Source organism: Merops nubicus, unplaced genomic scaffold, assembly GCF_000691845.1.
Source record: "Merops nubicus isolate BGI_N331 unplaced genomic scaffold, ASM69184v1 scaffold23159, whole genome shotgun sequence".
In the NCBI taxonomy this organism is placed as follows: domain Eukaryota; kingdom Metazoa; phylum Chordata; class Aves; order Coraciiformes; family Meropidae; genus Merops; species Merops nubicus.
Genome location: NW_008633389.1, coordinates 6,416 through 30,265, shown reverse-complemented (window position 1 = coordinate 30,265; position 23,850 = coordinate 6,416). Strand labels below are relative to the sequence as shown.

The window sequence follows — 23,850 nt, the reverse complement described above, 5'->3', positions numbered from 1 at the left end:
GGTAATAGCTACCAGTGGAACGTGATGCAAGGATTTAAGGGCACAGGTTTCTCCGAGGCTGGGTGTCTGTCCTTGATTGCTCTACTTCTGAGAGAAGCCTTCTGGCACGTGTGGCCAGGGATAGCTGAACCTGCTGCTAAAGCATGGCGACAGTTACAACTCCTACGATGCTCTCCTTGGGAGATGATAGTTTTAATGCATTGACTACTGAAGTCTGCACCAAGACACAGCTGGATGTGGTTAATAAGGAACACGTTCATATCTCTAACTAGTGTAACTTTTTTTCTGTCCCATTGCCTTCTGGGAAGCATGAGTTTGTTCACTGCCAGTTAATTCCTGTGCTCTTCTCCTTGGTCTTCAGCTGCATTATGGAAGCAATTGGTAATCAGTTAGAGCCATGTTTGGCTTTGCATCAGGAAAATCTGCTGGAAATCATTCTCATTCAGTAGGTAAAGGATTTAATCTGTGGAATTTAAAGTAGTGACATCTGTTGTTATCATGTCCTGCCCTCCTGACTCCAGCTGGGACATGAGACACAGTCACCTCTGCCCCAGGTTGCTTGGCCTGGGGGCTGAACTGGGCAGCAGTGCTGGCCCCAGGCTGTTCCCAGGGGCTGCCAAGGTGGGCCGGTGATGGGGGGTGTGTGTGTGTGTGCATGGCCCCACCACACACACTGAGGCTTAGTACAGCCAGAGCTCTGTGTCCACATCTGGAGGCTTGGTACAGCCAGAGCTCTGTCTCCACATCTGGATGCTGCCTTGCTTTAGTAGAAACGGGAGCAAAACGTGCAGGCTGCAGCAGAGAGCGCGAGGAGGGAGGGGAGAGTCCCCTGCAGCAACTGGAGCTAAACGGGGCCATTTTCTCCCCTGGCTTTTGAGTGCCCTGTACTGGAATGTCTCATCCTCCTTCCGTGGCTGCAAGAGCTGAGCAGTGTGTGTGCCAGGGGAGGGGGTGCAGGCTGGAGCCTGTAGGTCTCTGCAAACACCCTCTGGTGTATTTATTTAGCTGAGGCGGTTCCCAGCTCTATCCCACCCTGCAGGGAGAGGGGTGCCTGTGTCCAAAAAGCCAAACAAGGCCATAGAGGACACTGCTTGCAAGGTGCCAGCCACTGGACAACAAGGAGCCTCAGCAAAAGCCAAGTGAGATGGAGTTTTCTAGGCCTCATTTAATAAAGCATCTGTTTTCTGAGTGGGATGAGATCAGGGATGTGAGGGGGCAGGGAGGATGGTTTGACATAAATAAATAATTGCATAAAGCCCATCCTCTGTTGACGCAAGATGACTCACTCCTCGTAAAGGCAAGAGCATAGAGGAGGCAGATATCAAAAGCACGGGGGACAGGTCCTCAGCTGAGTTTGGTGGAAGCAGCAGGTACTTAGTGTCTCTCCAGATTTGTCCCATTATCTTTTCAGTCATGTTTTGTGTTGGGTTCCTGCCCTGCTTTTCGTTTTCATCCAAGTTACAGACGTCTTTGAACATGCGTTCACATTAAGCCAGCTTCAAACAGAAGGAAAAGGAAAACACCAAGGCTGTCTGAGCCTGGTCAGGCTTTGTCACCAAGAAGAATGACCACCATGGGGCTGTCCCCAGCCCCATGCAGCAGTAGGGCCTCCTCACCTGCTCCCTGCCTCAGCAGACACAGGTGACTTCTAAAGCAAGCAGCTTTTTCACCAGTCACCCAGGCCAGGATCAACATCTGCTAGACTTGGGTTTAAAGAGTCTGGCAGGTAACAGGAGTGTGAAAACTTGACAGCTTCATTTGCTGCAGTCCATGAGGTCTGAGTCTGACTCATGAGACTTCAGCAGTTAATTAAGTTGCTGACTTTAGTGTACAGGATGAATCCCCAGATGCAAGCCATTGGGCATAATTTAGTTGTTTGCAAAGGCTTTGCTAGAGCTGGAGCTCCAGCTCTCTTCCCTGTGGGAAAAGGGGAGCAAAGGGGAAGCTTCTTCCACACTGGGGCTGGTTTGCTCTCAGTTGTAGCCACTCGCCAGTGGTGGAAGTGGCCTGTCAGCTGTGCCACCAGCACTGCTGGCCGGGGTGAGAGAAGCACGGCACCTTCCTTGGTGAAAGGGCTCAAATCGGGGCACACGTGTGCCACGCAACGTGGTCGCTGGCTAAGGGTGCTAAGGCTGAGGAATGTGTCTGTCCGTTCCTCTTCGGTCCTGCTAGGCTGCCAAGAAGGGCTGTGTGTAGCAGGGCAGGATGGTTTAGTCGTGCCCCCATTAAGCATGTGCCACCGTGTTCTTGCTGACACTTCCCAAGCAGCGCCGCTTCAGAGGGGCAGCAGTGGACTCCCCGTCAGCACGGCATCTGAGGGCACAGGACAGCCCCTGCTTTCCCAGGATGAACCAATGGCTGTAGTCTTTGACCCTGGCTGACTACAACACCAGTTTTCGCTCCATAACCCACATGCTGTTTCTCTTGCTGCCCCTAACTGGGTTAGCATCTGATTCTGGAGGTCCCTCATGGAGAGTGGCAGCTGTGAGCACCCTCCTCTAGCTGTGGGAGCTCCTCTCTCTTGTCTGCAGCCAGAATGACTTAGGCTGTCACGGTCCATCTCAGTCTAGCCAAATGTCTGCTTGACAGGGCTTCAGCAAAGCCAAAGAACTTACAGACAGCCTACTCAAGGTATTTAGAAAGCTGTTTATTATCACAGTGGACAAGTGGAAGAAACATAATGCTGCATACAGAGAAGGTCTTGGCAAATTATGAGTCTTAAAAAAGTTACAGGTGTGTGAATTTGAGTAAAAACAAGGCTCCCATAGCAAGCTGCAAATGTTTCGCTTGAATGTGCTCTACAAATACCCCAGTAAGACAAAAGAAATGCAGCCTGAAATGCTGCACCAATAAACAAGGAAACTCCAGCTGCTCCCAGAACAGCAGCCTGTTTCCCCAGCACCAGACTCCCAAAGCTGTGGTGTGCTATATGAAGCAGACACCCCCGGCCCTGGGTGACTTAGGAGTAGGATGCTGTGAAACCTCTCAGTTTTGTCCAAGCCAGACTGAGCTGCACTCAGACCTTCAGCCCTGCATGCTTGCGGCCAAAAATCTCCTCTGAAAGGAGCAGCTATGACTGGCATGGTCAAAGTTCTGTAACAGATGCCAAACTCTGTCCTACATGGAGCTGGACCTGATCCTGCCACCTCTTACTCTGAGGCCATGTTTAGCTGCTGCAGCCTTGTAGATGCTCCCATCCCTGAAAACCGCCCAGGATGCCTGGCTTTTAACAGCCAGGCATATAACAGGATTTGCAACAGGATAGAGGTTTTCATCATGCTACAGATAACTCCAAAGGCTGCACTAAGCCAAAAAAGGGGCAGGAATCTGCACTGGAAAGCTTGGAGGGAGCTGTGAGGGACATTTTGTACTGCTTTAGTCTATCAGTGAAATGAGGGCAGGAGCTAGAGTTTTAATCTGTATTTTCTAGCTGGTAAATGAGGAAATAATTCAGTGATTAGAGCAAACTGAGAGCACACTTCTCCCTCCAGTGCACTCTGGTGAAGATCCTTCCTGCACCAGCACCTTCTCCAGAAGGGCAGGCTGGCAAAGCAGGAGCAATGTTTTGACAAGGTGCATGGGTGTCTGATTTCCTTGTTTTGGCAAACTTTTTTGGGATTGAAATACAGCTCATCTTTAACTGTTGTGCCATTTTGCTTCTGTAAACAAGAGGCTCAGGTGCAGAAATCATTCAAGTTAGCTGGCTTTCCTCTGGCAGTCTAAAACCCTCATCTGGCTCCCCGTGAAAAATCAGTGCTGGTACTACAGATGGGGAGGAAAAGCCACTGAACAATAACGACCACTACGTTGGGTTTCTTATCTATTTATCTTTTATTTTTTTTTAAATGGTGAGTTTTGTGAAAAGCTTTTTGAGTATTTTAAAATGTGTTAGTGAGCTGAAGGCAGCAGACAGAATTAGGGACTAGGAGAGATCTACTACACCACGTAGGAAATGGGGAGCACCTGACCTGCAAAGCAAGCCTTTTTTCATATGTTTTGCTTTATGGGGCAGATCTGGGAATGGGAAGTTGAGAGTTCATTGGTTTGACATTTGAACTGGAGATTCTTCTTCTGGCCTACTAAGGTTTTTGTGGGCTAGACAGAAACTAGAGAATTGTTTCTCAAAGTAGAAGGCAGAATTTGAGTTTAAATTTATAAAGCATGCCTGCTTTGCACACACACAAAAATAATCAAATACGCTACTACTTTCCAAACCGGTTTCTTTTAAAGGCACCTAAAGTTACACTCCTTAAACAACAGTTGTTTGGGGAGAGGGAGGATAATATTTTCTTGCTGGTCGTCATTGCTATCTGCCTCTTGCCTTGCACTTGACTTTTTCAAGCATGGAATTAAAGCTTTCCAAGCAAATCTCAATCCTTCTCTGTGCTTACATGTTGCTGGGAGAAGGGATTTCTCCTTGACACAATTGATTTTCAATTCTCCTTTTTCCCCATTGAAGCTAGGCAACTTAATATTGGTGTACTGCCACCAGCATAGTGTCTAGGCCAACAGCCAAGGCAATGAACTGCCTGCTAATTAATTTGTCACATTTATCTCCAGACCCCCTCCCCAGAACAAACACTGTGGAAACAGGAGATGGCAGCTTCTATGCAGCCCTCAGGAAATTCTAAGCAAAAGTGTTTTAGTGCCAGTTTTATGCTTTTACAGGAATGGCACTAAGGACTCCTGGTTGTATAAAAGAAAATGTATTTGCCCGAATAGGGATAAAAAAACGTTATTGAAAGTAATCTGAGCCTGATATACCTATTTCAGTGCTGCCTCAGTGGTGAAATAAGGGCCTAATTTCTAGGCAGGAGAAAGGTATTAATGTTGAAAACATTGGTACCACGCAACTACTATAAGGAAGTTATGTTTCCAGTAAGGCTACGTATGTTCATTCTCAGTTATGAGGCAGACAATACTGTGAGCTTGTGGAGTTTGTGCAGCTTGCACCCTTTCTTGCATATATATGCATACATACACATGTGTATTTATGTATATGAAGTACTTACTTAGATTATTTACATCAGTGTACAGAATAAATTTAAACTTCATACACCTGCCAGTGGATTGGGTCTGTTAACACCTTGCATTTCATCTTCAAGGCACTACACAAACCTTAATTGTTTACCCAGGCAACTTCCCACTCACCAGAAGGGTTAAGAATAACAAAGCAGGGTAAGGGGTAGAGCTGAGGGAGCATGGCAAGTTCATAAAAAGGCAGCTAATCCAGTATCTCTCCCGTGCCATAAGCACTGCAGATTTACGCTTGTATAAACTCTGCAGTCCAAGTGTCGGGAGTAACCTTCAAAAGCAAATGATCCGTGCGTCATCTTCAAAAGCTTTGGCCTCTTCTTGGCTTATCAGGTTCCCATTCAAACTGGAGGGGGGAAAATAAAAGGGATGTGACTGTTGCCCATCTTCTGTTTTTTAAGGGTTTTGGAGCAGAGATCACAGCTTTGCAGTGCTGTCCGTGTGAGCTTCTCAAGGGCACGCAGCTGGGAACTGCCTCAGAAGGGTAGGCTGCAGCACTGCTGGTCCCACGGCACGCACGAGGAACAAGGATTCTTCCTCAGAAGAAAAACTGAACATACACACCCACCCCTAAGCTTCACTAGACAAAACCCGGTGTTGGGTACCCAGCTGTTTGCACTCCAGCAAGCAGCATAGAGCTGACAAAGGTTCTTACCGTGCAATGGGCTAGTTTAGAGAAATTTAAGTAGTCTTCAGAGCATTTTGTGTCTTCCCGTGACAAGAGGGGAAGAAAACTCTGTTAAGTAATCAGGCGTTATTACTGTGAAATGACATAGAGCAAAATTTTCAAGTCTGGCTATATAAACTTTATCTACATTGGTATTTACACCTCTGAAAACAGGTGGTCTGCTAAGTGTAGCTTTCAGAAATGTTGAAATCTATTAAACCACTTAGCCTTATGAAATTATGTGGGTTAACTCTGAAAATTCAGGCAAGAATCAAAAGACAGATTTCAGTCTGAAGATTCAGAATGATTCAAGTGGGAACTGATGCCTCTTTTGTAGATGAAAGCTGACAGTGGCCTTTGAAAAAAGCATCTCTTCCACATCTCCAGGGAACCCACTAGTCAGATAGTGAGTCATCGTCTTTCTAAGCAAGAATTCAGTCTTTTCACTAAAACAAATGCATATATTTAAAAATGAAATTCATGTTCAATAATAAGACAGCAGTGCTAAAACCAGCACACTTCTATTGACTCCTGAGCTCCCTGAGGTGAGGGAAGGAATGTGGTATTTGGCTTTGTGCCTTACAATGCATGTGTGATTATCTGATGCCCACCTAATCTAGAACTAATCTTACAAAAAGTTAATCTTCTCGTAGCTTAGCTCTTTCAATGTGTTTGGAGCACCGCCCAAAGAAAATCCAAGCACAAATTCTATGAACCAAATTAGTAATGCTAATGAAGTGTAACCATCTCCTGCTTGTTGGGATTTAGCTCCTAAAAAGCACGAATATGTTCAGAAGTCTAGAACTTGGTTTCTACATTTAGGCCCCAATTCTGCAAGCTCACGTGTTCTGTGAATCAATGGTACAAATAGATGTGAACTAACAAAGCTGTTTGACATATTCCTAACACTCAGGGAAGTGTTTCAGTAACAGAGGCTTTTTACCTATCTGAAACCCACAGCTGGAACTACAACTTCTGCCTCACATAACCTTGCTTTGATTTTTTTTATGCTGGAAAGTGGTAATGTCAAAAGTATTTTAAAGGGAGAGAAACTTTATAAAATGAGCCTTTGAAGAAGGGATCATTACCAGACTTCTTTAATAGCTGTGTTCTCCTTGAGAGCTTCGCTGAGGTACTTCACCCCTTTGGCTGTAATTCGATTCTGGATGAGCCTAAAAGAAAGCACTTCATGTCAAACTAGCATGAAACTAATTTACAGTGTGCACAATCTATGCTCAGTTTGATGTCAAGGAGAAAAGCTGTCTCTTTGCCCCAAGAAGGTGGTTGTGATTTCTGCCTGGGAGGATGGTACACAGTATTGGTCAAATGCCACACATGCACTGTCAGAAACACAGCCCAGAGTGATTGTCTTGTCTTTTTAACCTTGCACGTGGTTGCATTATGGAGATACCTAACTTAATCACATAGCATTTCTTCTTTCACTTGTTACTACTGGTATGGGATTGTGATATTTGGACTCTCTTGAGACAGACTAAGCTTTCAGCTCTGTGTTCTTATTAAGAACTCCAAGACATTTTTAAGTGATGTCCAGAAAATTCTAAGTACAGAAACTGTGTAGGCCCAGTGTTTTAGCAGTTATGATCTAGAAGCTGTCAAACCCTCCTGTCTCGTTTATCAGAGATCTACCAGCAAGATCTTTGAAAAATGAGGCACTGAGTTTGATTCTGGTATGAGCAGGTACAAGTCCCAGCAAAGCTACCTTAGCAGCTATTTTGTATGTCTTATCTGAGCTGAGAGGAAAAAAAAAATTAATACAAAAGATCCCCAAGTAACTCTCATTAACCGCTGTAAATGGTTAATGAGACTGTAAACCTCCTAGCTAAAAATGAATGAAGCCCCCTCATATGCATGAGCAGAAAAATACTCATCAGCCTAGCTTGGTTCAATATTTACCTTTCAGTCTACCATGGCGTTCCCTGTAGTTGTACCACTCCATGTGACTGGCTGCATGAATCCCACAGAATTCAGGATAAGGCTGAAAATTGTTATGAACTGAACGATCTCTTGGAGAGTGAGGGAAGGAAGGAAGCAGGGAGGCACCCCTGTTAAAGGACTTTCTACACTTGGTACAGGAATCAAAATGCGAAGGGATCCAGTAGACTTGTTCAGCTACTAGAAAAACGCTTAAATTCTGCCTCAAATTCAACTACCTATATAGATCACTATCTTCTGGAGGTATCCACTAGTGTAACCAACCAAGTAGAATATAAATTTGTCTACTGGCAGAAAACCTTGGACAATATTGAGCCATGGTAAAGACATGTATCTAGACTACTCTACCTGCTTTGGATGGGGAAAAGTTTTAGGAGGAGTTCAAACTGAACTGCTCAGTGAAGCATATCTACAGTTGTGTGCCAAGAAGTCAAGCCCTCCCCTTTCCTCTCCTTATTTTCAGGGCGATGGGTAGCAGAGCTTCTCCTGCCTTCAGAAGAGGCTCAAGTACTTGGCATTGCTGACAACCAGTGTGCTTCCTAAAGTGTGGGAACTAGGATTAATACAGGGAACGCTAGAGTGTGGTTAGCAAAGTCTTTGTAAAGCTTGTAGGAGGATTCCATTTATCGTGTTCTCTTGATCATTTGGAACGAACGGATGGCTATTGGTTTCACAGCCCGCATTTGCCCAAACCCATGGACAAATTTTTGTGAACCTCTGGATTAGAACAGCCAATATTGTGTTTTCTTAGAAGTTTAACAAGTCTCTTTGTGATTGCTAGAAATAATCCCTGGTTTCCTGGGGATTTATGTCTTCTAGATAAGTGTCGTGTGTGAATGAAAGTGTTAGTCCTAGATGAAAACATCAAACAAATAGGGCGTATATTTAAGTATCTGTCACGTAGGTTCTTGGCTGAAGAGTAAAAGTTGAGCTTGCTACTTTCATAGTATGATGATAAATAGTAAGAATCATAATAAGGTTATTCTATTCTGGTTATCTGCTTGTATTTGTTTTTTTTAAAACTTCTTGTGTTTGAGGCCAGTACAGTTCCTCTAAGGAAAGATTAAATCAATCAGTAGTTTGAAAGTTACCAGGACACACAGCCAGCTTAATTTTTTCCCTGTATGAAAGCAGGTTCAAAATATTAGACAGCAACTTTATTAGCTTTCCATTAGAACTGTCTACAACCAGTCAGCTGCATCCAAACCACGCACAGAAAGCTTACTGTGACCTACATAGACTTGGAAGGTGAAGCTTTAATGCAGTGACTGCCAAAGAGCTTGTGCCTCTGTGGAATGTAACTCACCATAAATGTACCAGTTTCTTGTTGACCTTCAGCATCTCTGCAAAACTCATTGCTGCCTCATCATCCAGCTCATTTTTAGTCAACCTAAGTGGGAAAGAAAAAGTTCTTTTAGGATGTTGTTCTGCCAATGACCAGGCCCAACAAAAATGATAGCACCAGCAGGGAGATGAACCAATACACAGACTGTACTGTCGACAGAAATGTTACTATGTGAATGACCGCCGGGGGTACAAACAGGTCAACAAGCTCAGACATGATCGACGCCACCCCAACCGATCCCCCAAAGGACATGACCTGGCCCACAACAGGGGGTACAAACAGAGACCCGAGGGTGCCCACAGCTGGCATGGGAAACAGCCAGACCAGACAGTTAAACACATCAGAGAAAGGTGCCCACATGGCGACTCTCACTCGTTCGACCCGCGTTTGCAAAGGCCTAAACAGACCAGGGCCCAGCTCCAGGAGAGTCAGGAGATCTGCCCTGAACCAGGAAGCTCTGTGGAGTGCACTCCACAGACAGACACTCCTGACTCCCTGCCAGTGGTCCCAGCTTTTATCCCCAAGCAGACCCCTGACCTTTGTCAGCTCAATGGGGGACCCCTGGGGCTCATTTCCCTTCTGGCTCTCCCTGCAGGGCCGGCCGCACCCTGGGGGGAAGCTATAAGGCAAACTCACCACCTCTGTATGAAGGGCTGTGGGAATCACCCATATGCCAACCGTAATTCGGGGCTTGGGGTTCAAACCCCAGCATTTCAGATGTTACCATTATTTTTCAGCCCCCTGTTTTTCCAGCTTGTCTGTGACTTAGCTTTAGACAGCCAAAGGGGGATGTGCTTGTTCCTGCTCTGAGCAATTGCTAAAGGCTGGATGCAAAAAGATACTGAAGAAAAGTCCTAGAGGTTAAAGAGACAAGAATATCAGATCTTTATCTCTCAGAGCAATGTTCTAATTATACTTTCTCATAATGTTTTCATGTCTAATAGTTGGACAATGTATAGTGGAAAAAAGGTAGAGCGGTGACTGAACGTCTGAAGAGATGCAAAAACACTGAAGAGGTGCAAAAACTTAAGGACAAAGAACTTGACTTCATATGATGGAAGTGAGAGAAGGATGGAGAGAACAAGATGGAGAAAGCAGAGCAAGGCATGACGTTAGGACATTGGAATGTGCCCTAAAGGACATGTGCTGCCTATCCATTGCTCATATCCATGCTCTCCCAAAGGGATGTATCTTATAGCTTGCTGGTAGTGAAAGCATAGGGCACAAGTGGAAGGAGAGAAGGAGGACAAGAGAGTAGGAAGCAGTGATGGGACTGGAGGAGATAAAATGAGACTGCAGCTTTCTCTGGAGAAAGAAGAGGAGAAGTAGACCATGCTGTCAATTACCAGAATATTTTCACGGAGTTGTTGTGTTGCATAGCTTCAGCAATACTTTTGCCTCCTTCTGTTGTGATGCCATTGAATGCGAGACTGTGAAGCAAAGATACAAATATGAAAGAAGCTGGCAGTACCACTTGGTCCTTCACTGCCAAATACTAGCCAATATCCTGGACGATTGGTTTTCCAGCTGTGCAGTTCAGTATTTGGGCGTTTCAAAGGCTCACACACTTTGCAAACTGGTAAGTCCTTGTGATTTTTACAAGTGAGAACAGTTCACAGGCTGCAGCCCAGGTGTAGGTCTATCATACAGGTCAGAAGGTTTGCTGTCAGTGAGCTGTACTCTTAGGACTGATGGCAGAGTTACATCCAGTGATTTTGAGTTAAGGCTTTTAACAAGGACAAAGAGCTGTGCTTAGCAGTACACAGGTTTTTACATGCATGTGTCATCCCAAGTTTCTGTACAAGCTGGGTGCTTTGTCCTTTAAGTCCTTCAGATGCCTGAATACCTCATTCTTCTTCCAAACACAACACCTGCTGTGTATGGAGAGATGAGCTTGTAAATGTATGCTTGTCATTACAAACCACAAACGTTTCTTAGTCTGCCCTTCATTCTTTGAACAGAGATTGGTGAAATCATCCAGTTAAAGTTAAGCTCCAGGCTTTTAATAAAACAAAACAAAACAAAACAAAAAATCCCAAACAAACATTTCCCCCTCAAAAGCCAGGTCAGAGCCTGAAAATAATGTGCAGTCTCAAAAAAGGTTAAAGGGGGGCTCGAGTAGGGCAATGAACAAATACATGTAGCTATCTCCCTTTAATCTTCACACAAAGTTACTGATGGTGCTAATTCTTAATGTAAATCATGAAATAAGACTAACCAGTGGAAGATAAAAAATGAACCCAAATACAGAGCAGAAGATTGAGTCTGCACAGGTGCCAGCAAAACCTAGCTCCAGCCAGCACAGTTACTATTCTTTCTTTTGCAAACACATCCATGAGCATATTTGTTCCCATCCAAGAATCCCTCGGCTCTGATCCAGGTTCAAAATGTTTTCTTTCAAGTCTGATGTGTCTGGATGGGTTCTGCCATTATGGGAAGATGGCTATTTCAGATAGCTTTTAAATTTAAATACATCTAGGTCTGTGCACCTGTTCAACTTTTAATTTTTAAGCCCAGCTATCCACTCACAGAAAGGAGGACAAAGCACCAGCTCTGAAATTCCTGGATCTGAAGTGGCAGCAATAAGGTCTCCAGAGATCACAAAGTACCCGTCTTCTAAAGAAACTAGTGCCATGTGCCACCTTGTGGGGAAACCAAGGAGCCTGTCTGCTGCCTCACCGTGGAGGCCAGTAGCTCTTGGGAGACAAATGGAAAGGATGATCACGGACCCAGTGCTCCAGCTGTGTTGAGGAACTCCAAAACAGCAGCAGCTGCCACAGTATTAATTTTTAAATCCTTAGCCAGCACTCGAAAGTCTGGCAGGGGATGGGCTGTTTTACACTGCTGGCTCCTCCCTGTGCTGTGCTACCACCTTCACCCATGCTAGGCCTCCCAGAAGGCTGGTTTGAGACCGATCACTGAGCTCCAGGGAGAACTACATCTCATTAGCACTGAACATCTGGTGGCGGAGCTCCACTGGAGCACAGGATGAGCGTGGATTTAAGAATGCCCAAGTCCCTACCCAAACATTTTATCACCTAAAAGTTATTTTGGTAAGTGCTGCTGTTCCTTTGCAACAGAAGCTGTTACCGCTCAGCTCACTGGTTCTGTGGCAGTTGGTGCATGCTTCTGCTAATGCTCCCAGATCAAAATGGCACCCACTGACCATGTGCCTTCACAAATGCCAGCAGCTGGGCAGCATGAGGGGGTGAGGTGCAGACAGAGGAAAGGACGTCAGATCTGCAGTATTTTGAACTTGCTTAATGGCTGCATGGAGCTTTTTGATTCCTTCTGGCCTCCTGCTTGCACCAGGAGCCTGTTGGTTACACAGTGAATGCTGCAACACCAGATGGCATTCCAAGCTAACACTTGGTGGGAAAAGCCAGCGCTTCAAAACACAATGGGAAAGCCAGCACTGTGCTGAGCTGCCTGGTTCCACTGGTGGCTTACCTCACGTTTGTTAACCGGGGGTGGTTCCTCAGGGCCTCTGCAAATGCCTTGGCTCCTTCATCCCCAACTTGATTACCCCACATCCTAGTGAAGAGAAAAAACCAAGAGCTATCAGGTGTGTCGCCCTACTGCCCTATGACATTGCATTCTCCTTTCTTCTCTTCCCTCCCCTATCTGGCAGTTACTTCACACAGTCTTTCAAGCTTGTGAGAAACCTGGAAGGTCCCCTCCTCGCTGAACCAGGCGTGTTCCACTGCCTGCACACTGTCCCCCCAGCCTCTGCTGACTCGACAGTCCTCTAAGGCCAGAGCAGCTCTAGGAGACAGCCTGCTGCAGCAGGAGCGCTTTTGGGATCACCTTGCTTAGCACATGTGCATGATGTGCTCAGGAGCACATGTGCATGATGAGCACCGATGTGCTCAGCACATCCTCTGCTGCCCTGCACCCTTACGGGATAAAGGAAGTTTGTGGTCCTGTACAGTTAGAAACACACCAAGTCCTAAATCTTATTGTTTCCCTGCTCACCATTTCCTCCTCAAACTCCTGCTGCAGTCTTTCTGCTCCCTGTTGGGCCCAGACTGGCCTTTACACAGTGCCAAGTGCAGTGCTTGGGAAAGACTCCCCAGACGCACAACTGCACAGGGACCCAGAGCCAAAGGTGACTTTCTGCTCTACAAGCTCCCCCCATCCTTCAGAACAGTCTCACAAAACGGTTACAGTTCCTTCAGTGTCACAGGTGAGTGACATCTCCGCTCTCCCTGGCTGCCAAGAGCAAGATCCACCTCGTACAGCGACAGCACGACCCTGGCCTTGTCCACACGCTTACAAAGGAATACTATGGCAAAACAACCCTTAGGAACACAGAGGGTTAAAAGACAGTAATGGGTAAAAGCTGCAGAGATTCAAACAACACTTAACAGCAATATTGTGCCAAATCTTATCTGTGCAGACCAACCACTTTGAAAATTCACCATACTAAGAGGTTTGAAAGCACCTCTGCAAGGTATAAGGTTTTTGTTTACAGGGATCATGGCTTGATGACTCAGAGCCACACTCAGCTTGATGGGTAATTAGTTGGTAGCTCTTTCAAAATCAGTTGAGCTTTGTGGTATCTAAACACATCCACTTCCACTAAGTTCCCCAGAACTTCCTTGTCCTTCAGACCCAGTGCAGTTTTTTATGTAAATGATGAATGTATCCATTTCACCATTTCTGTCCAAGGTATCCTAAATCCATTTGGAGTGATTATTTCCTCCACGGGAGAAAGCAGGAGCCCTTCACTGAAACTGCAGCAAGTACAGCACAGCAGGCCCAGCTATATGACAGTGGAAGTGTGCATGCTGTTGACTGTACTTGTGAAATGATGTAGAACCACAAAATAAAAGGCTAAAAATCTCATTGTTCAAATATGAATTTCATATTTAAAGGTCGCTGTGATACTCAGAAAGGACAAACAGAGGTTTTAATTTCATGTATTCAAGTACTAGATTCTGAGAAAAGTGTTCTCCTGTAGAACGGAAAGAGAAACTGGGATTTGCCAGAGTGGGGGGAAAAAAAATTAAAAATCAAACCTTCCAGTTTAGCACCTTGTTCAGAGTAAGAGGACAGGGACTACAGGTTTGGAGTACATTCAGACCTCTCTCCAATAATACCAGACCCTCCGTTTATGGGACAGGCAAAGGAGAAGGATAATGGGAATTCCTTTTTATTCTCCCAGCTTCCAACTTTATTAGACTTGCTGCAGAAGGCTTGACAGTTGCAGCAATGACACTGAGTAACTAGGTGCACTGCCAGTAGTCATAAAACCACCCAGACTTAAAAGGTGCCTAATATCTCTCCAACAGCTGTGTTGCTGTAAGGGAAGTGGCTATCTTGACATGCTCCCCTCTTGCTAGTTTGTCCCTCCTTTAAGTTCTGTCAGAACAGGGAGAACCCCCCACAAAACCCAAATCAAACATTGTGTGAACTGGAGAACAATAAAGCAGCCCTCTTTTTCCTTTTGAGTGGAAAATGTGGCTATGCTTTGGCACTAGTTTGTCCTAATGCTGCCATTGGGGGGGGAAGGAATAGCAAAAGGGAAAAAGATAAGAATGAAAGAAGGAATCTTAAGGGATTTACAGATGTCTTGCCAAGATCATGTGCCCAACTCTGCTCTTTAGCACTGAACTTACCCAATTTCAAACATTGTCTTGCTCTTCTGGATGGCCTGGGCAAGGCACTTCCCTCCTTCGCTAGTTATTTTGTTTGCTCCTATTCTGCACAAAAGACATGAATTGATGTATTAGTCAGAGACCAGACTGTCAGTCAGGGGAAAATAGTTATATAAGTGATGATCATTTACTACTGTACAGCTATTAGAACACCAGCTCAGAAAGCAATGCAAGTATTTAAGGCTAATTAACTCTGGAAGCTAGCTACAGTTATCAAAGACTAACTTAGGGTAAACAAATACTGCAAACAAATATTTGACCTTTGATTAAAAGATGTCATTTTACATTGTCTTTTACGTATTTTGCATGTCAGCCCTCCAAATCAGAAGTTTTACTGCAGAGTCCTGGGTTTAGTGCTCAGTAGGTCAGGTATGAGCTTTAGGAACTGATCCTCCACACAAAGACTCCTGCCTAGTTTTTAATATAGTTCATAATACCAGCAGTTGCTACAGACTACATGAATTACACACAGCTTGTTTCATGCTGCCTCAGGCAACAGAGTATTTCTAATTGTGTGGCTGCAGAGGAGCCTGCAGCTGATAGGCACACACTGGAATAATGTCAAGCCTTTCTGTTCTGAGCACAGGCTATAGGCAGCACCACAGGTCAGTGCAGCAGGTCGGTGTCTCTGGCTGGCACTCTACAGAAAACCTGTTCTTTATTTTTTGGCCTATGTGGGGGATATCACATGGCTGGAGTTCAAGGAAGAATTAAGTCTCAATTGCATATACATTGATGTAAAGAACAAACCAGAACCAAAAACCCCTCAACCCACTACACTTACAGGAAGCAAAACTGGCTCTTTTGACTGACTTCAGGCACATGAATATGCACTGTATTACAAAACAAGCTCTGGGGTTACCATGCAGCCTGAATGTAACCATCTTCCAAAAGGCTTTTTTTGAAAGTTAGAGTAAATAACCAAAGCACTGTGTCAAAGCAGTGAAAGAAGCAGAGTGGTCTTGGGTATCAAAACCCAACTGCAAATATTTCAAGTGGGAAGGATGTGACCAGTGTGAGGTTTCAGAGCAAGTTAGCAGCTGAACAAGGACTAGCACCCAAGAGTCCCTGGCTGCTGGTTGCTACATTCCTACCAATAGCTGACGCTGCTGTAGGTACCTCTGTTTTCTGCTATGGTCATCATTAAAACACTGGTTAATGATCTACCTTTATGTCAAACCAGCCTTGTGTGTGGCCAGACACTCTTCTCTGGGGAAGTTCCAGGAATTAGACAGAACAACTCATAAAGTGAATTTGGGGAATTCCAGAGCTGAGGTATGACACCAGCACAGCCTGACTCCAATGGCCCATAAAAGACTAGACATAAAGAAGCCTGGTACTAACCCAAGTGAAATTTGCCTATTGCAAGGGGCAGCAAGGTTCATGCACCTCTGAAGCCTCACTCAGGTGCTCAGGCTGGATTTAGGTAAAGGACAGGTCTCACGCTCCCCTTTTGCTTATTACTAGATTCCAGTAAAGACTGTGCATTCAAGAGTTATCACCTGCTGCCATTCACTGCTAGACTACTGTAAAAGAACACATAACTGCAACTTAAGTTATATTTACTTTGAAACATAATTTTTGTGTTTTTTTCCACTCCCTCTTATTTCAAGTTGCTGTGTCTTAATCAGGATACAGTAGAAAGGAAAAAAAAATCCAACCTACTTAACATATTCAAGGCTTGAACACTCTTCAATTAGTTTTGCAATGTATTTGGCTCCAACATCAGTGATCTGATTGTTGTATAAGCTTAAAGAAAAATCACATAGGTAAAAATAGGTTATTTCTGCTGTTACTTTAATATTTACAACCTGAATATTTTATAATGCACACATGCAATCTATCTTTTTTTTGTATGGCTTTATACACATTCAGAGTTGCTTGTATTTCTATTTTGATAGACAACTCCTATTGTGAAGGGCTAGATATAAAATACCAGACCAGACTGTAAATCATGGGAAAATATTTATATAATTTTTTAATAGTTTTCCCAAGCAAACAAAGCTTCCCTTTTTTCCTGTGTTAGTACAGAAATAACGTGGCCAGAAGGGAAGTCAGAAAACAGTAGGAGAACTTTTTTATTTTTTTGTCTTTTAAATGTCATAAAATCCCCTTGCAAATATTTCTGAAGGTTAGATACCTGAGCAGATGTACTTACATTACAGCGCTGGAAGAAGGGGTGATTCTTGCTATTCATATTTACTTCTCAAGAAGTCATTTTTATGTAGCTACTTAACCAAGAGCAGGAAGTCAGAGCTAAACATGCCTTCCAGCTTCATCTTGATTAAGAATTAACTAAGGTTTTAAAGAAATTGGTGCCATGAACGTGACACCTTAAACTGTACATTTCTGATACCAGTCTCTACCAAGCTGCATTTGCTTTGCATAGCTGAAATAAATCTGTTTACAGCAGAGAAAACAGAAGGCTCTAGCTGTGAAGCACACACTCTCTTGCTTGCGCTCTCTCCCCCCACCACAGCTAGCAAAAGGCTTTATGTATAAAACTGGGATGCCCACACAGTTCAGTAACCTGACAGTGGTCCACGCTGTGTTCTAGAAGAGGTTGATGTCAGTGGAGGCCACCCTGTGAGGCAGTGCAGTGGGAGAGAAGGCTGTGGTCCTTTTCCCACTGCACTGTCACAAGACAGCAGCTGAATCATTTCTGACACAAAATGCTACTTTGGTTTAGCAAATGAGGAGGTAACTGTGGTTTTCCACCTCACTTTTGCTGCAACAGTACTGTCACCACTGCAGTTTTACTTTCTACTATCAGTATCTAATGTTTTGCTCCCAGTTGATACGTACCCCAAGAAAGTCACAATTTGGTACTTGGAGAGTTCTTCATACAAGACCCTTACTCCGTGATCTGTGACCTGATTTACGCTGAGCCTGGAATGAAGGGAACAAAAAGAAAGTTTGAATCAATACAGATCACAGATGTCCATCACCCATGAGTTAACAAATGACTGGAGGTCTTTGCATTTCCTCTGATACGCAAACAGGTCCTTAGGCCACATATTGAAAGCCATTAAGGAAAACATGACCTTAGTTTCATATGGCTCACTTCAAAACCAATAGAAAACAAGAAACTGTAAGACTCCAAGGTAATGCTCTGGAAGCTGTCCATGGAACTGAAAACAACAAAATGCAGCAAGTCAGGAACCGCGGACAGACACCTCATCCCTGTCCCCCGCTGCCTATGACTGCAGGGAGAAATTCTGCTTGACACCCTAGCAAAAGCAAGCTTTCCAAAGACTTCTTGCAGCCTTCTCTCTGAGCAGCCAGTGAAAGCCAGGCATCTTGAAAGTCACAAGGCATTCAGGCTTCAGGGAATAAAGGTTGTGAAAAGCCCCGGCCAGGAAACAGAACTGCAGTCGCATGGGTATGCTAGATGTTTCTTATTTTATTGTCCCAACCAGACACAAAACCAATCAATGTCAGTCGTTCACAGAATAAAAATACTTCTTTTCATAGTTGTTGGGGGGGGGGGCAGGGGGGGAGAGGAAGGAGAGAGCTTGGGTTTGGTTTTTGTTGGCTTGTTGTTTGTTTAGGGTTTTTATCTTTTCAAACTTTTTTACCTTGCCTAAATAGACAGGTTCCTGTGAAGCATTCAAATTCCAATGAATCACATTTTCCGGCTAAAGCTGTCCCCACAAAAACATTTTAACCAGCTTTAGTTTCTACACACACTCAGAAGCTGAATATTCACTGCTGAGAGTCCCTTATCACCAACAGACTCCCTGGCTCTTGCTAGTCAGTATCTTGCTCACTGTGGAATGCACTAATGCACAGAAGAAATCAGAGCAAATTTCTAGAGATCAGAGCAGTCTGTTTCCTTGAAAGGGATGGTTTAGCTGTTAGAAACATTTCCTGACCTGCAGACATTGGTCATTAGAAAGGTAAGCCCTAACATCAGAAGAGCCATCAAGACAAAAAGGCAACCTAAAAGACCGTTTTGGTTGCTGGGGACAGTGTTAAGATCACACCGTGTATGGCATGATTATATGAGAGGGACAAAGAATGAAAGTCTGTCCTGTTCTTTGTTTTGTCTTTCTTACATTTTCGCCCCAGGTTTCCCTATTGTTTTCTTTCTCTTGGGAGGTCAGTTGATTTGCAACTAACAGGAAAACACTGGTGCCACTTGCTTTGATTTAATCCTAGAGGAAAACGGGGCAGAGCACAGCCAACCAAGAGCAATAAATCCATTTATAAAAAAAAATTCTCAGGAGGCTGAAGGAGCTTTTAAAAAACATACACTTGAAATTCCTTGTTTTCTGCACCTAAATGGTTAGACAAATAAGGTATAGCTACATGACACAACCTCAAAGGACTGGAGGTGGAACAATCTGGCCTGTGATATTCAAGGTGGAGTTAGCTCTCCCTGATCACACCAAGACATGTCCTCCTTCCCATCACCTCAACGCAACACCACATCTAAAGATTTCTACTGCATCCTTTCATGGAGCACTACATGTTAGCTTTTGCTCTGTGAAAGCCCAACATCTTGGCAGGATGTAAAAGCAAGAAATTCACAGCTCTGCATCAAGGGCTACTGTGAATAGTAGATCCTATCTTACCGAGTATGACCAAGGGCAGACATAGACTCAGGCAATCTTCATGTAATGGAGGAAGCACTTCTGTTGCCTTTCTTTTCCCTTAAGTACTTTCTCCCATAAAAATCCTCTTTTGAGCAAAACAATTTGAGATGGAGCTAACTAAACCTACAGGTTTAAACGGTGCTGGCTTCTTAAGGACTTCTTGTCACCCTTTCCATCAAGGTTTCCAGATTCACAGCTTGCCCCTGCTCCTGGATGAGCAATTATTTCAGAAGGTCTTTACTTTCCAGCAGCAGTAACAATCCCCATCTTTCTCTACTTTCAAGGTAATTCTGCCAGCCCAGCTGTTTGTGGAATGAAGCAAGGATAAGCAAGGACCTGCTTGGCACAGGCTCCTACCTGATCACTGCAAGCTTGCTGAAACAAGGTAGCAGCTGTTTTACTCCATAGTCATTGATGTTGTTGTTGTCCAAATCCAGAGCCAGGCGCTTTTGAAAGTGATGCACAACAAAGGAAATAGCACTGCAGTCAGCAGAGTAGGCATTGCAGTATGTCAGCTTGATGTAATTGGCACGCATGCGTTTGGCAGCTAACTTCCCCACTTCCTCACTCTGAGTCTCATAAAGGCACCTCAGCATCCAAACGAAGTTGGGCTGGACCTGGATCTGATTGTAGTTTGGAAGCCTGGACCGAGTGAGGCCTTTCAGATGGGATTTCATGCTCTCCCCAAGGTATGCGACGAGTGCCTTTCTCTTCCTCTTAATGACTGGAGGCAAAACTAAATGTCTGAAGAGCTTCTGCTTGGATCTAGAAAGCAGGCCACAAAGAAACAGGTTGGTAAAATGGAAGTGTTCATTATTTCTGAAAGGATCCTCCCCTGCTAGTTGTTTCTTCAACCAAGGAATACGAAGGCAAGTAGGCTGGGCAGTCTCAGTGGGAGAACATTCATTGAAAAACTGAAGTAACTCCTTGGTACCCACCTTCTCTTCAATAACCAGGAACAAAGCTGTGAAAAAAGACTGAAGGGTCAAGTGCAAGAACTCATAAGTGCACTGATTGTCACAGCCCGTGTAACCTTTAACTGTCCTGAGAAAGCCCAATTGCAAATCTCCTTCAGAGATGTTCACCGATGAGACCTCTTCCTGCTCAAAAATAAAGAAAGAGTTCTCCATCCCTTTGTATGCCAGTTTACCCAGAGCTAGAAGAGTTTCCTTTCTTGTTTTGAACATCTCTGCTTGGCTCCTGGTGTTGTGCTTCAGCAAACTTGTTTTCAGAGATCGGTTCAGATGGACCTCAATCATGAGCAAAAATATATCTGTCAATGTAACAGAAGAGTCTGGAAGCTCATGACTATCAAACATGGAATGGAAGTGTTCATAGCATTTAAAGATAATCCAACAAAATAAAGGCACTGAACACAAACTGCAGAGATTGGGGTTAGCTTCCAACTGGTTCAATACCAATGTTCGTTGCCCCTCATCTTTGAAAAATGTAGCAGTGTATTCCTTTAGGTTGTTGCTGGAGAAGCCACGGAGCAACACTTTCTTTCTAACGATGTTTCTTTGGATCTCAGTTCCTGTCCTTGCTGTAAGAATCTTCTTGGATCCCTTAAGAAGCTTTCCTCTGAGAAGGCTTACCAGCAGCACCAGAGGGTGGATGGGTTCATTGGGTGAACACATCTCGGGCACACTACTGAGGTCAAAGGTGGAATAGATCTCATCAAAACCATCAAATGTAAAAATAACTGTATGAGGGAATTGCAAGATGTGATGGAACACCTCTGTGGGGTCCTGGTCTGGGTAGCAATTATATCTGAAGAGTAGGTCTTCCAAACATATGGTTTCATCTGCCTTAAAGCAACTAAACATCCGACATGGGAAACGAAAGAAAAATTTGGCCCCTATGTCCAATTCCTTCCTGGCCCAAAGGCTTTGTATCCTTTGCAGCAAGATGGATTTTCCAATTCCTGCATCGCCAAAGACATAAATAGTCTCTCCATCTTCGTTAATTAGCCCAACTGCATCATCAAAAAGGGCTTCTAATTGACACACTTTGCCTAGACTCTCATTGGTAAAACTGACTAGCTCCATAATGCCGTTAGAGTAGATTTCTTCAAGCAGCATCTCTTCCCTCTGAGCATATGACATAACAAACTTGGAGTCCCGTCCCATTTCGTATCTGAGCTTCTGGCAATACCTGCTAACTAAAAAGACAGTGAACTATTATTAAAAAGACTATTGATAAAAAGCCTGTGTATACAACGGCCCACCTCTGTGGGAACTTACTGGGGCTAATAAGCAAAAGTAATTCCAATGTAAAATTGGTTCTTTGGCAGATTGCTTCTATTTGCGCTGCCATCACTGCTCCCTTGGGAAATTCAGGTGCTAATGAAAAGTAAGGTGTAAGCCACCATTTCCTGAAAGCCAGTACTGACACTGCATCAATTTGAGGGGCTGCTGTCTTTCAGCTGTGACTCAAAGCCAAGCCCCTGACCCCTTGTTAAAGGCTGTTTTACTCTCTGCAAAAGCTTGTTGCAGTTGTTGGTCACAGATTAGTTTTGGTATCCGCCTTTTCACTATATTTTACCTGTGATTTCTATCAGGTAGGTGGTTATACTTCCCTAACTTGCTTGTTAATTTTTATTATTGTAAACAGAAGGCATGCAGTTTAGAAACTGAGTGCCAGGCACCTCTAAAGGTTTTTTTTAAGATGACAAAAAAAAAAAAGGAGTCTCAGTTATTGTTCCATGTTGTCTTCTGCTTTTATTGAAACAGAAACTTCGCTTCAGAGGAGGGCAAAGTAATTCCTTTATTTCTATAGCATCAAAAAAACTCTCAATAGGAGAACATTTATTTCTGCAAGCCTTACACCATTTAGGATCACAGAATAATTCAGGTTGGAAGGGACTTCAGAAGATCGCTAGTCCTACCTCCTGCTCTGAACATGGTTGTTTATGAGATCAGATAAAGTTACTCACAGCTTTATCTAGCTGGATCTTGAAAACCTCCAAGTACGGAGACTGCACAGCCTCTCTGGGCAACCTGCCTCACTGCTTGACTGTCCTCTTCATGAAATACTGGCTATTCCATTGCCAAAACATCACAGCGTTGCTAATAAATTGTTTGAGGCCTAGAAAACATTACAGGTGGCCCAAGGTGGTTATGCCATTACACTACATATCCACCAACAAACACAGGAAGAGCTTGACTTTAGCAAAACAGGCCATAATATATCAAAGCAACTGTTGTGTTATACAGTGTGCCTTTTAATTACTTTGCTGCCAGAGCTAGCAAGCAAAGCACCCACACAATCTTTTTCCCTGGCTGTGCCTGCTAGACTGTTTTATGTGACCTGGTTAGAGCCTCCTGCATGGCAGGGTAGATCTAAGGAAAGGGATATAGATGCATGGCCTTACCTGGATCTGTATTTACCACGAGTTTACTACAAATGTGCTCTGAAGGCTCATAACCTATTTCATCCAGCCATGGCTGAAGTTCATAGTAAGCATCAGTGACTTTCTGCAGGACATGGATGAAGTATTCTGAAACTTCTTCTCCCTTGCTTTGAACCAGGTCTAGAATTTTGCGAACCTGAAGAAACAACACATGAAAGACCATTGATACATAGCATTTCATCATGGTTACACGTGTAGACTGCTTTAGGGTCCTTTCTGGACTGGAACAGGGAACCAAAATCAAAACTGGTCCTTAAAAAACTTGAATTCAAAATCTAGCTCTGAATTTGAACCATCACAAAACTCCCTTCTTGTTTTTATTTGGATGCTGCAAGAGTCGGCTCTGCAAGTTACGGTCTGAACTTGTAGCTATAGCATACACCAACCAGAAACAAAACCGATAAAAAACGCTCCTTAAGAGGGAACTCAAAGGATTTCCTCAGCCTGACAAGACAGTATACTTGAAATGCCATGCTGGTTAAGATGAAAGGGGTGGTTTCTCAGTGCCCTAAATTCACCCTCTGGTTTGTAAATACTCGAATCACATTTAGATTTCCCTCAGGATCCAGCCAAATCCAGAGCAGGGTAGGCAGAATCTCTCTCTGGATGTTAACACAGATGCAAAAAAACTTCCTTTTACCACAGCAACTCAATTCCAGAGGCTCTCTCTACACAAGGGACCCACTGCCTGCAACTGTTACCAAAATGGATGGCTACCACACAGTGGCTGGAGCAGTTCAAGACTAAGCATGACCTCTAAAGGAGGGGCAAAGTCTGAGCAACAGGGCAACCCGAGTACAAGATTCTCTGCAAGACAGAGCAATCTTCTGGGGGCCCATTTTGAACGTCCGGATCCTCTTCCTGCTAGAAATGAAGGAATAATTACGTCCTAAAACAGAGAAAGGTTTTCTAGAGACTGTGGTCTCTTGTGAGCTGAAAGCAGGGTGAGGTACGCACAGCACAGCAAAACCATGGTATTTTTTTCACAATCCGTATGCTCTAAAGCAATTTTATGTGGCCTGCTCTCTGACCCTGCTTAGACTCCTGATGCACGGCCTCCCCTTCAGCTTTGTTACAACCATCACATATACTCTGCGAACAATAAGAGATGGAGGTAATCGTGCAGTGTATATTTATTTGGCTTTGATCCTATACACGGATTGAGCATGTGTTACCATTTC

General features: G+C 44.1%; 1 protein-coding gene across 1 annotated transcript in view; it reads right to left on the bottom strand.

Annotated features, from left to right (window-relative positions):
* Positions 1–5,307: 5,307 nt before the first annotated feature.
* NOD1 (nucleotide-binding oligomerization domain containing 1) overlaps positions 5,308–23,850 on the bottom strand; it is a 19,663-nt gene continuing 1,120 nt past the window's right edge. The window contains exons 2-11 of the mRNA XM_008948253.1: positions 22,631–22,805; positions 19,615–21,418; positions 17,465–17,548; positions 16,325–16,408; positions 14,621–14,704; positions 12,450–12,533; positions 10,346–10,429; positions 8,961–9,044; positions 6,790–6,873; positions 5,308–5,380 (exon numbers count right to left, since the gene is read on the bottom strand). Of these exons, the coding sequence (XP_008946501.1) occupies positions 5,308–5,380; positions 6,790–6,873; positions 8,961–9,044; positions 10,346–10,429; positions 12,450–12,533; positions 14,621–14,704; positions 16,325–16,408; positions 17,465–17,548; positions 19,615–21,418; positions 22,631–22,805 (2,640 nt within the window). The remainder of the gene's footprint in view (positions 5,381–6,789; positions 6,874–8,960; positions 9,045–10,345; positions 10,430–12,449; positions 12,534–14,620; positions 14,705–16,324; positions 16,409–17,464; positions 17,549–19,614; positions 21,419–22,630; positions 22,806–23,850) is intronic.